Here is a 16,233-nt window from a genome sequence, read left to right as displayed (position 1 = left end):
TTTTAATGGCCGATCACGTTTGCATCGCAATTCCGGCCCGCTCGATTAAAGCCTTTGCCTCAGACGGCTGGTCTCAGGGCACGGCCGTCGCTGCAAACGTCGAGAATAGTGCGTGCGACGATCTTTCGCATTTTGAAACGGCTATGGCGGCTGCCGGTTTGGGCCAATCAGAAGCCAGCCTGGCACCGAGAGGGGTAACGCAATATGTCGAACAACAGAGCCGTGTGTCGCGGCCGCTTGATCGATTTCGTGCCCGTGTGACGCGTAATTTCGCCCAACGGCAGGGTGACTGCGCGATTTGTGCTTGCGGACAGTGCGTGTGAAACATTCGGCTGCCCGAGCTCGGATGCGGAGACGGCGAAGCGACGTCGTTTGTCAATGGACGGGTCACGTGATCCGGACAGCGGTAATGGCGGCTCGCAAAATGTAGGCCCAGTATGGACCGTTTGCAGGGAAATACCGAGCCCCAGGTAAATATTGGGCCCCAGCCGGGCCGGAGAAAGCTTCCCTAGCGGTTTCGGGTCGATACCGAGGCCCGGAGATGTCCTCGCGGGGCCGCAGGGGCCGTGGAAGGCCTCCCAAGTCGGCGGTGCTGTCGCATAGGCCTAGCCTGCTCAAGAAGCCTCGCTACCTGTACGCTGGCTCAAGCGGCCAGAGCTCGCGCCTGGGACTTCACTTTCGCCAGTATGAGAACAGCACGCCGCAGCTCAAGCAAAGGCTCCGCGAGAAGTCGCAGAAGGTGCGTTCCTTCATTCAGAACGTGCTCGGAGCAGGAGGGGACGACGAAGACAATGACTTCGAGCCTCCTCCGTCGAGCGGGGACGAGAGCGACTACCAGCGCGCCGAGGACGAAGAAGACGACGACGACGGCTCGGTGGCGAGCTACGAGTCGGACGACGTGAGCGTGTACTCGCAGAGCAGTTACAGCACCATCTCCAGTTCGACTCCCGCCAAGCGCAAATGGACTTCGCGTCGGGCGCACAGCCCGGTCTTCCTTCAGGAGCGCGAGCTGCCCGCGCTGACGCTTCCCAAGAGCTCCGAGGATCTGATCCTGCCCACGTGCCACATCATGCGCGCCCTGAGCATATACGAGACGCTGCGGCACTTCAGGAACATCCTGAGGCTCACGCCGTTCCGTTTCGAGGACTTCTGCGTCGCCCTGATGTCGGACGAGCAGTCGGCGCTGCTCTCGGAGGCGCACATCGCTCTGCTGCGCGCCATCCTGCGCGAGGAAGAGGCTGCGGGTACACAGTTCGGTCCTCAGGACCTCAAGGACAGCATCAACGTGCACCTGTACATGGTGGACGCCGTGACGTGGCCCGCGGTGCTCCGCATGTACTTGACCAGCGACCCGGAGTACCGTCCCATGCTTGCCGCGCTGGAACGGTGCGAGTACCCGTTCACGGCTGTGGCCAGCAAGCTGAACGTGCTGGAGTTTCTGTGCGATCAGTTCCTGACGACGGCGCAGGCGCGAGAGGACATTACGAGCGAAGGCGTGGCCAAACACGACGACCACTGCCGAGTTTGTCACAAGCTCGGGGACCTCCTGTGCTGCGAAACCTGCCCGGCAGTCTACCACCTGGCGTGCCTCGACCCGCCGCTGGAAGATGTGCCCACCGAGGATTGGATCTGCACCGTCTGTCAGGCAAACCAGGTATTAATGCGTATAATGACGAGGCAAAACGAAGTGGCGGGCCGATTTGTACACACAGCCTCGATGATCGGTTTAGGAATCGTGCTGCTGCTGTTGTGCGTGTTGATGCGGTTGAGATGTTGATGACGCTGCTTGTTTGAGTGGCATGAGAGTTTGGTGTTCCCAAGTTCTGAGGAATGATTAAAGAGGACGTGTTGATTAGTTTTCCATTGATATCGCTTGCTTCTGAGCTTGCTTGATGTGGGTGTCGGGGTTGACATGCTTTCTCTTTGAAGGTGCTGTCACTGTTGTCGAGTGTGTGAAACCTGCCAACCTTGTTGTAACTTCCCCATTAACCGGTTAAGTTTCACTTGCATGTTGCCCCCACGTGGTGACCATTTAGGTTTTGATAGTCAGTCCGGTCAAGGGCTCCTATAAGAGCTGTCGAGATTTGCTGGTCCTTTATACACCTCGCTAAATGAAAGTGATTCAGAAAATGAGGAAGGTCTGTGGTTCACGCTGATTGTTACCTAGAAATGAAGACGTGTCATCTGACCTATGCTTGCTGAAGACCATAGACACATATTTAACATTGTCAGGAATAATTACCGCAGTACTACAGTACACTCGAAGCTGCAGCTTTAAGGAGCACTGACACAAAATTTTGGAGAGCACATTTTTCTGCGAGTACACGTACACCATCTACGAAATATCAGTGGAAAATGAAACTTGCAACATATTCAAAATCGATTTTATAGAGAAAGAGTGTTACACATAAATAACACAAAACGAAGGAACTTGTAACATCAAAATCAACTTGGTTGTAATGTAAACAACCTCCTGCGTCACGGGTTTGCATTGGCTGCCATGCTTCTTGCATGCGCTTTGTGCCACAGTTGTCAACGCGGCATCAATATAGGCTTGGTTGGAATGTAAACAACCAACTATGCCACAAGTTTGCATTGGCTTCCATGCACGTGCACTGTGCTGCAGTTGTCAACTCAACATCAATATCAACTTAGTTTTAATGCTAACAACCTCCTACAGTCACAGTTTTGTGTTAGCTGCCATGTTCCCTGCATTCACTCTCTGCCGCATTTGTCAACACGGTGCTCACGTGCACACGATGTGCTGCTGTTTTGTGTGGTCACGTGGCCAGACGTGTTTATGAAATAAACCAATCTAGCTTCCCCCCATCTCAGCACTCTGTGAAACCTAAACTGTGACTCAGCGCCATAAAAATGTCTCCAACTGTCGCGCACACAAGCAAAAGAGGTTTCCAGTCATGACAAGAGGGTCATTGGCTGCTTATTGCAACAGAAGAAAAACAAGATGCAAATATTATCTTGTCAGTACTCCATTGAGCTGGCGGGGAGTTATTTGATTGGTATTGGCGACGTGCGACAGCTGCGTCCCGAACGTGAGATTCCGTATGACAGCAGGGGGAAATTGATTTCGTCGTGCAGGTTGTACGGAAAGAGTGCTGTAGTGAATACGAAGGTAACTGTCATTAACGAGCCTTTCTCGTGGTAATGGATTACTTGATAGAAGGTGGGGAATTAGCAGAGTGGTATGCACCGGCGCGTGTAATGTAAGCGCGATACGGCAATTATTTATTTATTTGGAAGCAGTTCACCGCGTGAGTACTTCAGGACCACCCTTCCTTGCACAGTAGCTGCCCTTTTGCCCATCACATTCGCAGGTATAACGACGCATTAAAACTATGGACAATTACTGAAGGGACACAGTTTACCAATGTAGTCCGTGTTTGACAAACAAAAGTGACCTCGTTGGAAGAGGCTGGACCGATGACGATAGAATAGTCCTCCAAACCGAATAAACGCGTAATTTTAACCGGACCTAGATTCATCATGGGTTAGATAACATAATCTTGCAACGCTATCAGTGTCTTAGTTATTAAAGGGACACCAAAGTGAAACAGTAAATTGGTTTAGACTGAAAAAATTTTACTCTGGAAACTCTAGTGTCATTAATTTCACCACCGTAGGTTTATTAATAGAGGAGAAAATCAGCGTAAGAAGTTTCACTGTTAAATTTCCCGTCGGAATCTTCAGTGTTGATGCACAATTTTTTTTCTAGTTTTTTTTCTTTTTGACCGCACTGGCTCAATGACATTTCCTAAAACTTGGACCCTCTGACTCGCTCTGAAAACAATGTGCTTTATTTTTACCAATTAGGCACTACGTAGGCCCTAGTAGTGTGGACGCTGTCAAAATCTACAATGTCACGGTGACTGGTGCAGGAATTTCAAGGTGGTATCGCCACCCGCATTTTATTTTTGCGCCCTTTCTCGCTTACCAAGCATCTTCCCACGTGGTGTTTTTGGTATCGTGAAGGAGTAATTTACTAGTACGAGAAAAAATCGTTTTTGCTCTTTAGTGTCCCTTTAAGATGCTACCAGACCCAACCGATATTACCTATTCCTTCTTTTTTCTTTAATTATGAGTATGACGGTATTTGACCTCAGGTAACTTTTTTTTTAAAGAACAAAATGTACAGCGCTATGCGCATGACATGGCGTTTAGGAGATGCAGCAAAGGGTAGTCAAACAACCTGCGTCACATTGGAACAGTCGGTTCAAGTGCAGTCTGGCCAGTTTTATTAGCAAGTTTCTACAAAGCTTGCTGTTTCCATGTCTTTGCGCCATTCTGTTTGCTGGGCTTCTAGGAGTGTGTTGCACTTTTCCCGCAAGCACCAAAACACGTGCTTGGCATAAAATTTTTGGCAGAGTCTAAAATTTCCTGTGTGTGGTCCTCAATGTCGGCTTTGCATGTTGTCCTGCAGAGGACTCTTATTCCACTACCACGAAATCCAACGAAACCTTCGCAGAAGCTGTTCTCTTTCTACTTTTTTTTTTGCACTGCAGGTGCAATGCACCCGCAGTACAATTTCATATGGTACAGATGTGTCCTCATTCTGTGAGTGTGGGTGTTTTGTTTAACCCACTGGTTAAGGCAACTGCCTTTGAAACATGGGGACTCAGGTTCAAAACCCAGCACCATCAAGAAAATTTTTGTACATTTATTCACTTATAGCGATGATTGTCTAACATGACCGGGACAGATAGAGTTTTCTTGTGTTGGCACAAAAATACTTGCTCACTTAAAGGGGTATTGACACAAAAATTTTCAGTTGTCGTTTCTCTTCAAATGAAAGGCCAAGCCCTCAAAGCCTAGCAATTTACTATTAACATGACCCTGACAGATTAAGTGCAACATGTTTTTAAAAGCTAGTTTCGGTTCCTACTTACCCTGATGTTGCGACATTGTTTGAGTGCTCGTGCAAGATATCATGACATTTCCATGGCTGCTCTGCTCCTTGGCTCCGTTGGGGACGCACAAGCGGCCTTTTTTGTGTGTTTTGGTTACTGACATCATCACAACTAGTGGTGTGTGACGTCTCCAAAATTGATACTGCAGCTGGATATCACGCTAGTGCCGATGTCAGTAGGTGAACCATGCAAAAATTGACTTCAAAAATCAATTTTTGACGTCAAAATAAAGTTTCTTAACACTTGCTCAGAACCATCTCTGCATACAGTATATTTCTATGGCAGAGTAAATTCAGCTTCGAAAATTGGTGTCAGTAACCCTTTAAAAATGCATGGCTTGAACACACGCATGAAGTCCACGAGAGGTGGCTGGGAGTGCATGTCTCTCTAGCTGCAGTTGCAGCTCCTGACTTCTCCAAGTAGCTGCAAACACAAGATAAAAACTATGCCCGATTCAGGGCCCGACAAGAAGATCACGTCCGTCAGCTGCTTTTTTTTATCTAGGCGCGTGTGCACTTCCCGATGGTTGCCGCAGCAGCGGCGCCTTCTCCAGGCGTAGTTCTTAAGTGTCACGGAAATGTGCCCGATTTGCAGATGGGACAAATCGAAATAAAACTAGGGTTTTGAATAGGACGGTTAGATGTTTTGGCACAATAGCATTGCAGTGCACGGCCGAAAAAAAAAAAAAGCTGTCTGTGTCAAAATTAAAAGTATCTGCATTTTAAACTAATTTATTTCTTAAAAAGCTTTAACCTTTTCAAACGCCACCTATGAAAAATGGTTTCTATATGTGCAGATTTACACGTTATTTCAAGGCACTCGGTATTCTATAATGTGTAGATTGTCGTAACATCTGGATCCTAGCATTCTGCTAAGGATCCAGATGTTGCTAACATGTTTTTGTTTTACTGTATTTCGTTTAATAATAATAAAGTTCAAAGTCCAAATATGTAGATTTATGTATTTTATAGTAATTAATATTGATTAAATTGTAATTAAATATTTATTCTGAAGTGATTTATTCTCAGTTCTTGCCTTTGTAGAATCGAATCTCAGGCTAGGAATATAGCGCAAATTTGTGTTTGGTTATGTTCATTTCGAGCAAAGAAAAATTATACTTTTGATATGGTTCGAGGAGAGTGGCTTGTTGAAAAACTCATCAAACATTATAGTGCCTTCAGCAAAGTGATCATGTGTGACGGTACACTACAAAATGAAGTTAAATAAAGGCGCATTTATTAGGCAGGGGGGTTCAGTTCACCCAAAGCACAATGTATCTTGCTCTTTCTCAGCCACTAGTTGACACAACCAGCAAAAACAAGTGGTCTGCACAATTGTGTACAAAGCGTCTCAAAGGGTTAAATCAGGTTTAGTGCCATGATAGCTTCATTAATTCGAGTTGATGTCAACACTGAACACTGTGGGTACCTGCTGGGGAATGGAAGTTTCTTTGTTAGATCAAGTTTTAACTGCAATTTCATTCAGTGTGTTTCAAAGGACCGATAGTGAAAAATAATGTTACGCAGGACTAAAGTCCTTTTTTTTTTTTCCACTGCCACTTTTCTTGGCCATTTGATGCGGTGAAGGCAACAGCAAATGCATCTCGATTCCTGAAAAGCTTCATAGGTAGGGAGATTTCCTACATTGAGGTTTCGCTGTAGGTCCATTCGTTTGTCCTTTGACACTTCTTTGCTATTGGTACACTGACCGCCAGGACCCCCAAGCGAACCTCTCATCGATGCACAAAAGAAAAGAATCTAACTGTTGCAAAATTATCACCAAATGAGGTCGATGTTGCTCCACTGGCTGAACTATCCCGTACTCTAACAGATGGCAGTGTGACATTGAATGAATCTACTTGCAGCTCGATATACTGGAAGAATGTGTCACTAAACGAGCTCTGCAGAAATCCGCACATGGGGGGAGTTCTTGGGAAGAGTAGATTTGAAAGGGAAGTTCCCCTTCTTTGCTTTACAGATTTCCTGAAAGATGTCATTTGGCTGACACTTTTTCAGAAGCGTGATCTCGTACGCGTTCTATTTTTCCGTGCTGTATTGGTTGAGGTCTATCTCACTGTAGTTGAGGCTCACACGTATATGTCAAACGGGAGAACGGCAACTGGAAGAGGCAGTGCTGTCAATCATATTGTCGGCTGCTAGGCAAAAGAACGGACGGAGACACTGTTCTGTCATGGGATGCTCCAACAGACTCGGATTGGATCGAAATGTCAGCTGGAGAAGCAAATCAGCTTGCTTTGCGTCTGTCTTAATCCAATCCCGCGTCGAAAGTTTGCAAAAATCACCACCAGTGCACCAAACATCTCATGAAATTGCGACATCACCTAGCTTCTGATCAAAATATTTACGCATAAAAATTGTACGTCATCGTGCTCTTCAATTTTGAGCGTTGAGAAACAATGCCTTCAAATATTGATATTCAGTTATAGCTCTGTATTTCTTCGTGGGTTGATAACGTTTCTCAATTCAGTTCATTATACGGTCCCCCAGCAGAAAATCAAGATGTGACGCATTCTCCCGTGGCGCTTCCCCTTCACCTATTGGCGCATTGCACCCTCTCGTGCTCTCTCGTTTTGTGACACTGAGTTCAATTCAGTCATAGAAAGCATACAAGATCACGCCCCTGGAGTTGAACTCTGTATGCTTTTGCCTCAATACCACCCCTCACCCCCCTTTTTTTTTCAGCGAAGCTGTCTTAACGTTTACCTTGTGCCGTAGTGGTAGTAGGTGTCACGTAGATAATGTGACCAGAGGGGGCATTTAATAGCATCAAATAGAATAAAATCATGATAATTACTTTTGTACTGAAAGTCATCGTTATCATTACAGCTTCGCTGTGTGACGGTTTTCACAACGTGAAACTGGTTGAATTTTGTCTGTTCACTTTGTGAGGCATCACCGCGAGCTACGCTTTTTCCTCGTGTTTTTTTGCTTGCATGCTTCATTGCTTTTTCAACAACGTTTGCAGGTATCCGGTGTCACAGACTGCATATCGGACATCGAGAAAGGAGGCCTTCTCAGCCGACAAGAATGCTTGGGTCTCGATCGGCACGGCAGGAAGTACTGGTTCCTCTGTCGAAGGATCTTCGTGTGAGTAGCTTGCCACTTCTGGTGGGCTGGTCTGTGTGCAAAGTACTCACTGATAGAAATGCGACATTGTTTTTTAAGTATGATGACTGCCATGAGCAATCGCTTGTGATGACAGCGCCATGTCACTGCAAATCTGGTCGATAAAGATAATGCTGGCTCTGATTTAAGTGTTGGAGTTGAAGTTACGCCGATATGACATGAACTGTAGATGCTGGAAATGAAAGGATGTGCATTACTTAGCCCTAAATTTTCATGTTTCAGCATGTAAGTACTGCACATGCGGTGGTTCTGTTAGATCAGTAACCATGTGCAGCTGTGGAATGCGTAGCATCTGATTGGTCTGTTGAAATTGGCGACTGTGTACATGTGTACAGCTGTGGAATCCACAGCGTCTGATGAAATGACAATAATGATGGTCTGTTTAAATGAGTGATAGTGTACAGCTTACAATCTGCAGCTTGTCATTGGTTTAGCAATGCGATCTTGCGGTCCTCGTAAATTTTGTCAGGGATTCGCATCGCTTTTGTTAGTGGCATCGCTGCTCATCAGAACGTAATGTTTTAAATTGTAACAATGAACCTTTAAACCATAGCCCTAAGATTATCTTGCCTCACAATATGTAAATGCGAAAAGTCCGGATTCACATTTCAGCGAAGGGGAGAACAACGAGGCGTTCTACTACTCGACGCCAGCGCAGCTCGAGGAGCTGCTCGACGTGCTCGACGCGGAAGACTTGGAGCTGGACCTCTGCCGGACCATCGCAGAGTTCCGTGAGGAGATCGTCCGGCACATGGAGCTCACCGAGAAGCTCACAAACTCGTCCAAGGGAAACCGGAAGACATACCTGGACTCTGAAAACGGTACTTTTGCATCTTCCCATTTTGAACGCCAAGCGTTGTTTGACTCTTGCATGCACATAGCATGGATGGCAATAAACATGGGCCACTACGGGAGATAGCCTGTATTAGCAGTGGTGACTTAGCGGGGTGATCCTAACTGCAAAGGTGGTGTCCTTTTCTACCAGTGAAATCATTTCAAGGATACGGTCACTTTCGTGAGACTTTCGTGAACTCGGTGCCGATTGTCTTGGTGTGTTGGATGGCGTCATTTCCTGCGCTTTGCTGAGCCTGCAGTCATCACCCGGTGTCACAAATGCTGTTGGCTGTATGCTTGGATGCTTGCGGTGCCAAGTCCTGGAAAGTTTTGCAAAAGTGATTGTAACTTTAAAAATGGTTGATTAAAAATGCCAGTCAAGTGCATGATGTGCCCATGCAAGTGTTTTGTTTGGGAGTGTAATGCATGCTGAAGGTTATCTGGCTGTGCTCCCTTTAGATCTGGTCGCCTGTGCGAAATGTGTGACGCAGGCTACACTTAAATAATGAATAAATAAAAAACAACTAACAAAGAAAAAGTGGACAAAATATGAAGTAAAACACAGTTGGAAGCTTAACAGAACAGGTAGCCACTAGCATATCTAAGTAGGTCTCTCAAGAAGCACTAGCATGATCTTTTAAATTGTCCACCATTGGTTTCTGCCCAATTTTTATAAAGCTAGCTTTCACATTTCACGGCTACAAGAATGTCATATCTTTTGTGTTTTTGTAGTGCCAAGCAATTCGGACATGACCCCAAAATGCGAGTTGAAAATATGTGCGCTTCCATATTGCGTGAAATAAGCAATTGTCTCTGATTGGGCCCGTAGGATGATTGGCTCATTCGCCTCTCCCAATCCACCTTTGCTCTCCTAATGCTGTTGCATACGTCTTTTCTGGTCATTTGAAGTTTACAGTTAACTTGTAACTGGTTTTGTAGCGAGGCAGCTGCGTTTTGGTGGAGTGAAACAGAACATCGACAAATTGTGCCCGTGTGTTATTGCAGCTGCCCTGGCCAAGGTTCAGGCAGAACGGGCGGTGAGAAGAGCCAAGGAGGAAGAAGAGAGGAAACTGCGGGAGGCCCAGGAGGCTGAGGAGCGGCGGCGGATAGAAGAAGAGAATGCAGTGAGTCCCGTCTCAACATTACGTGGTGAACAATGTACAGCAGGGGTCTCAAACTCGTCTCACTTAGCTGGCCACAGTCACGAAATTTAGTCCCACAAGGGCCGGGACAGTGAAGATGGTAGGGGGGGGGGGGATTTATTTTTTTTTTTTTAATTTGTAAGAGACATTTTTTGCACCAAAGGTTGAAGAAGCTTAGGCACTCTCCATGGTGCAGTGCAGTGAAGCCAATCCTCTGTATTTAAAAAAGAAATATATTTTACGCATATCTTGCAGGTAAAGCGCCTTTAATATTTTAATTAAGGTCCCTGCTGGCGGCGTGTTATCTTTTCGTCCACTTTACTTTCTTCACATTTATATTCTAATTACTACAAATAACATCCCCTGTACTTGGCATTATTGTCTGTTAGTTCTCACTAATATTGTGTCTAACGAAAAAAAAACGAGCCCTTAAAAGTCTTCTTTCCTTCATTTAATATTTTTTAGTTATTTCAAGACACATAGAATCAATTAGGCAAATAACAAAAATTGTGTTTTTGTGTCATTTCTGGCCAAAATAACCTAAATTGACCCTAACAAAAGACTTCGGGGTTTGGGAGTGGTACCTGCACCGGCTGCATCCCTTTTATATGCAGTAGACTTGTTAAACGGAACCTGAAGGGACCAGGAAAATCCGTTCCGTTTAACAGGAGTTCCGTTTACTGAGAGGTGACCAGGGGTGTAGAAGTCAAGTATGGAACCAATCATGTTAGAGAAAGTTGTCCCATTTAAGCAGCAGTTCCGTTTAACAGATTTTCGTTTACTGAGAGTCTACTGTACGTTTTGGTGTTTGTGTTTTGCGCGCTGCCAAAGCCACTTAGAAAAAAAATGCGTGGTTGAGATCTCATCCATTGGGTTCCACGAAGAAATGCAGCTGATGGGTTTCTGAGATGTAATTGCTCATTACCCTAATTTTTACTAAATATATGAATCCAGTTTTAACTTACCACATACCTCAATGCCCATTCTATCATACCCAACCATTAGCTTAACCCATTCGATACCTTTTATATACGGTTTTATTTTTATTAGGGTTTTTGGACAACCCCCAGCGGATCTAGACAGGGTGGTCTGGAAGATAGCAAAGAGTATCACTTGGTGCTCGTGCTGCTAAAAGCTCAGTGAGCATTTCCTCATTGCCTCGCATTTCTGCTCGTTGTAGCTACCTGCAACATAACAAGGCAGTTTCCATGTTGATCCCCGATCACTGGTGGTTCGGTGTGCATCGTAATGGGAATTAGGTTTTGATACGTAAATCCACAGAAGTTGATGTTAAACTTGAACATTGCAGGCACTCGCAGCAGCCAGCCTTGAAAGCGCGGCGCACCGCTTCCTCCACTCGGAAGACGACGGCCTCCTCATGCCGTGCCCCATCAAACCCGAGGACGGCCTGTCGCACTTGGCGGAGGTGCCACAGATGGTCGAGGAAGAGATGAACGTCGTGTCGCACACCAACATCCTCGACATGGGCATCGACGAGCCCAAGATGGAGTGCGGAGGCGGGGTAGAGGTGACGTCGTCGGATATGCCGGCCCCTCCGGAAGAACAGATGGAGGTGGACGCGAAGCCCGTCGTCGCGGAGACAGAAGAAGAGGTGACGACCACGACCATGGTGACCACAGTGGTGACGACGACGACGAGCACCAAAACCGTCACAGTGGGTGAGTCTAGCGCTTTAGCGTATGTCTCTGCTAAGCTGCCTCAATGCTTTTGGTGGATGGGGAGTACATCTGCGGAGCACTAGGTTCACGGATTGAATTCCTGACTGCAGCCGCCGGATCACAAAATGATGGCAGAATGCGAAAATGGTCATTGTGTTAGAAAATTTAGATGTGATAAACGATGGAAATCAGTGAACGTATAATCACTGTTTAGTAGAACGTGTAATGATTGCCTTTCGTCCTTTCCTAATGTGCAGTCAAAGTCAAGGAAGAAGAGCAGGAAGACATGGCCAAAGCCGAATCCAAAGCAGCGCCCGAAACCAAAGAGAGCGAGGAGAAAGAGATGGAAACGGAGCAGTCTGGCGCGAAAGCCGACGACAGTTCTGCGTCGGCTGACGGCAAAAAACCCTCGGAGGAAGACAGCACGAAAAAGGCGGCCGCCAAAGGGACTGGGAAAGAGGAACCAGACAGTAAGTCCTGTTTTACGAGAATTGCGAATATCGAATAATGGCACATAGTATTTAAGTGTCTTACCTAAAGGGGTGGTGCCACCAAATTTGTGGCTTGCGCATTCTTTGCTGTAAGCGTTTCCTATAGCTCCAGGAAGCATGATGCACGCACCAAGATTCATGTATTCTCGCTAAATAACTTAATATAGCCTTTTGATTTGAACAACTTTCGGTTTCGGTTTCTGGGCGCCGAGGTTGGGCAGTGACGTAGAAGTGTAGGAGGCGTGGTCACGTGACCACACAAGGCTGTGACGCGCACAGCCAGGAAGCGATCGAAACTCGGGGAGTGATGTAGCAACCGATGCTTTGCCGGTACTACAGTGAACTAGAATGTATTCTAGTTCATTACAGCCGGCACGTACATTGTGGAAAGTGGCGGAGGTTTGGAGGTCACTCACGTTACTACAGCAGATTTGGTGTGACGTCACTACAACTTTCGTTGCCCATCCTACAAATCTACGTCACTGTTGGCGCGCTAGCGATGGTTTCGATCGGGAGAATGAGCATTTAGGTACACTTTGGAAGTGAATTAAAATATATTCTAAACGTTTGCTGTGTCCGACCCTTCGTGTGGAATGTCCTTGCATACAGAGGAAACCCACAACAGGCTTGTTATAGCCTCAAAATTTGATGGCACCACCCCTTTACCTAAGTGTTTTTAAGTTGCTTTCTTACCTACTGCTATTGAATTATGGAACGTACTACCCAAGGATACTGTACTTTAAGCACGTACTTTCATGTTTTTTTTTAAACCTTAAATCTGCCACTACTTCACTGTTGCAATCGCGACACTGTGTCTACCAGTTGCACTGCTCTTTTTTTATACCAGCTATACCGCCTTTATGTTTCGCTTTTTGTCTCCAAACTGTATTTTTTTTACCATTGTATAATAATGACCATTGAGTTTAACCCTTTCGCTATCGTAAAAAAAAAAGAAGCAAATTGTACCAAAGTTACCGAAAAAATTTGCGCTGAATTTGTTGAGCTTTTATTTTTCTGATTAAAACCAATGGGGTTCCTTATCAGTTCAATGGGGTTCCTTTATTTCACAAATTGCATAAAAAAGATAACTTGAAGGTGGCTCCACCGCATGGTGATGCAATGAAAGATGGCTATAAAATGAAAGCCGAGACACAAATGGTGCAACATGGACGAGTGTGGCCATCTAGCGTCCGGAAACACAAGTATGACTAGTATGGTCTTCATTGGTTCCATGTGGGACCAATTTTTGTTGATGATGAGTATAATCATCGGTCATCTTGGTACAAAATCTCATGACTGTACTTGTCAACAGGAGCGAAAGGGTTAATGATAGAGCTGTGCGAATAGCAAAATTTGGGTGCGAAGCGAATTCGAATAATAAAGATTGAGTGCGAATCGAATCGAATAATTTCGAATAATTTTCGAATATTTCTCAAACATTTTTCGAATAATTCGAAGTGAAATTACAGAAAAAGTTGCAGAGAATCCCTAAGTATGTTCTTGTGAGATAGCAACATAAAAGTGTTGCTTTTCGCTAGGTTGATGAAGCGCTGATGGGGTCATATTTCATAGTTGTCTTTCTTATCAAGAATGAGGCAATGTAGAGGCCGAATTATATTTATGTACATGATTTGGTGCAACCAAAGTGTTGCCGACAACACTTTACACGTGATAGGCAAAGATGCCATTTCCTCAGCCTCTCCTCCTCTTTCAACTTCTCTGGAAGCCCAACTGATGTGGCGGGCAAGGGTGTGCTCCCTTCAAGTCCGGAGTTCCAAATCTGCCTCGTAGACGCCGATATATAAGAACATCTGAAATTTTGGATGCTAAAAAGCTTTGGCGTCCGATTTTTCAGACTTCCTGCCCAAATTTCAGGTCCAAAACAGCATTAATTGAGCCCCCAACTCTGCCAAATCTTTCATCTCCATATTGGAACCAGCGTTTCCTTGAGTTAATACATTTGCGACCGTAGCGGAGCTTGAAAGGCAGCTTTGCCGCAATACGGGGGTGTGATGAGGTGAAGCATATTGAAAATCTAGGGACCACTTCCAAACGGACGTTGACTGTCTCTTGGCAAAGTTCGACCGTAACGGACCTTGAAAGGCAGCTTTGCCGCATTACGGGGGTGTGAGGAGGTGAAGCATATTGAAAATCTAGGGACCACTTCCAATCAGAGGTTGACTGTCTCTTGCCTAAGTTCGACCGTAACGGAGCTTGAAAGGCAGTTTTGCCGCAATACGGGGGTGTGATGAGGTGAAGCATATTGAAAATCTAGGGACCACTTCCAACCGGACTTTGTCTCTTGGCTAAGTTCGACCGTAACGGAGCTTGAAAGGCAGCTTTGCCGCAATACGAGAGTGTGATGAAGTGAAGCATATTGAAAATCTGAAGGGGTCACTTTCAATCGGATATTGACTGCATTTGTCTTTGGGAAGTTCGAATAGTTCGAATAGCAAAATTTCAGTGCGAATCGAATCGAATAGCAAAACACTATTCGAAAAATATTCGAAATTTCGAATATTCGCACTCCCCTAGTTAATGACCATACTGTTGATGGCTTTCACCCCCCCCCCCTTTATTATGGTGATGTGATGTCTTTTTTTTAATAAAATTCAACAATATGAAATTGGAAAGGCAGCTAACTGGACTGAAGAAAGCATTTGATGTGCAAGAAATGGTTCATTTGGGCGCTCACTCAAAAAAGAAAAAAGATTCGTGTATTATACCGGTGTCACACAAGCACTTTTGATCGTGATCGGGGCCGATCTGGATTGGACTTCTTGACCGTGATCAACAAGTTCATCGATGCTGCACTGTACAGCCTAATCTGGATCCAGTTTGGGGCATACATTAGCCAAATCAAAATCACTTAGCCAGATCGTGGTGTGATTAAAAGTGACCACATATCAGCAACTGATGCTGATCAGGCCTAATCCGGATCGGCCCTGATCGCTATCAAAAGTGCCTGTGTTACACCGGTATTAGGTGCAGTTACAAGGAGAAAGCATGGGCTGCATTCAAACAAGCAGCGTCTGAGACAGTATCTAATGCGCAACTTTTTTGTCCAGCGGGCCCACGATCCTCCATCGTGACCCGATCCAAGACCGGTTCGCTGGTTCCCCGGAGCTTCGCCTTTGACACCACGAGTCGGACCGCGGGCTCCGCCAAGAAGTCCGGCGGAGGGGCCGGTGGCGGCGGGTCGTCGGACGGCGACGGCGAGTCGGTGCTGGTGCTCACCAAGGACGGGGAGATCTCGCGGGTGACGCGGGGCAAGGCGTCCGGCACGGTGGCCCTCAACTCGGGCTCGCTGCTCTTCAAGCTGGGCATGGAGGGCAGCTACCGCAGCTTCACCAACCAGTACAACAGCAACACCCTGGCCCTGAACAAACACCAGCACGCCGAGGACAGGGACAAGCGGCGGCACCTGTCACACAAGTTCTCACTCACCGCGGCCTCTGAGTTCAAGGTGGGGTGCCTTCAGACGTTGTTTGAGGATTTATACCAGGGGTCTCAAGCATGCTGCCCGCGGACCTCTTGCTAGCGGCACAGCCCAAGCGTGACAGTCTTCATCCCATGTATTTCTTATTTTCATGATAAATACACTCAAACCTCATTATAACAAAGCCACATCTGCCACGAAAATAACTTCGTTATATCCGAAAATTCGTTATAACCGTTTATTTGTAGTACTATATATGACAACACTATTCTTCATTTACTTCGTTATAACCGATAATTCGTTATATCCGTGTTCGCTATATTGAGGTGTGAGTGTATGTTCATGAGCTACGGCATGACTGGTCTCGAGCATTCTTATAACAAGGCACCCCATGTGTTGAAACATAACTGTGAAACAAGGACTCTATAATCCAGAATCTGCGTCCAGATTTGAGTCATTGTGGATATCGGTATTGGTATGTTGCTGAAATCCTATTCAAAAAGGACCCACATATGAGATATGGGAAAGGTTGCTTTTGAAATGGCAACGTTAGCTGACATTATGTACAAACTACCCC

At 45.9% G+C, this 16,233-nt stretch overlaps 1 protein-coding gene across 2 annotated transcripts in view; it reads left to right on the top strand.

The window, feature by feature from the left end:
• Positions 1-541: 541 nt before the first annotated feature.
• The window catches only part of LOC119400124 (nucleosome-remodeling factor subunit BPTF), a 56,246-nt gene continuing 40,554 nt past the window's right edge, over positions 542-16,233 (top strand). For both annotated transcript variants that reach the window (XM_037667085.2, XM_037667084.2), the window contains exons 1-7: positions 542-1,654; positions 7,911-8,032; positions 8,684-8,892; positions 9,911-10,029; positions 11,357-11,726; positions 11,984-12,196; positions 15,286-15,683. In XM_037667085.2, the coding sequence (XP_037523013.1) occupies positions 542-1,654; positions 7,911-8,032; positions 8,684-8,892; positions 9,911-10,029; positions 11,357-11,726; positions 11,984-12,196; positions 15,286-15,683 (2,544 nt within the window). The remainder of the gene's footprint in view (positions 1,655-7,910; positions 8,033-8,683; positions 8,893-9,910; positions 10,030-11,356; positions 11,727-11,983; positions 12,197-15,285; positions 15,684-16,233) is intronic.

This window comes from Rhipicephalus sanguineus, chromosome 7, assembly GCF_013339695.2.
Source record: "Rhipicephalus sanguineus isolate Rsan-2018 chromosome 7, BIME_Rsan_1.4, whole genome shotgun sequence".
NCBI classification, from domain to species: domain Eukaryota; kingdom Metazoa; phylum Arthropoda; class Arachnida; order Ixodida; family Ixodidae; genus Rhipicephalus; species Rhipicephalus sanguineus.
Note: the sequence above shows the minus strand (reverse complement) of the source record. Positions and strands in the feature narration are given on the sequence as shown.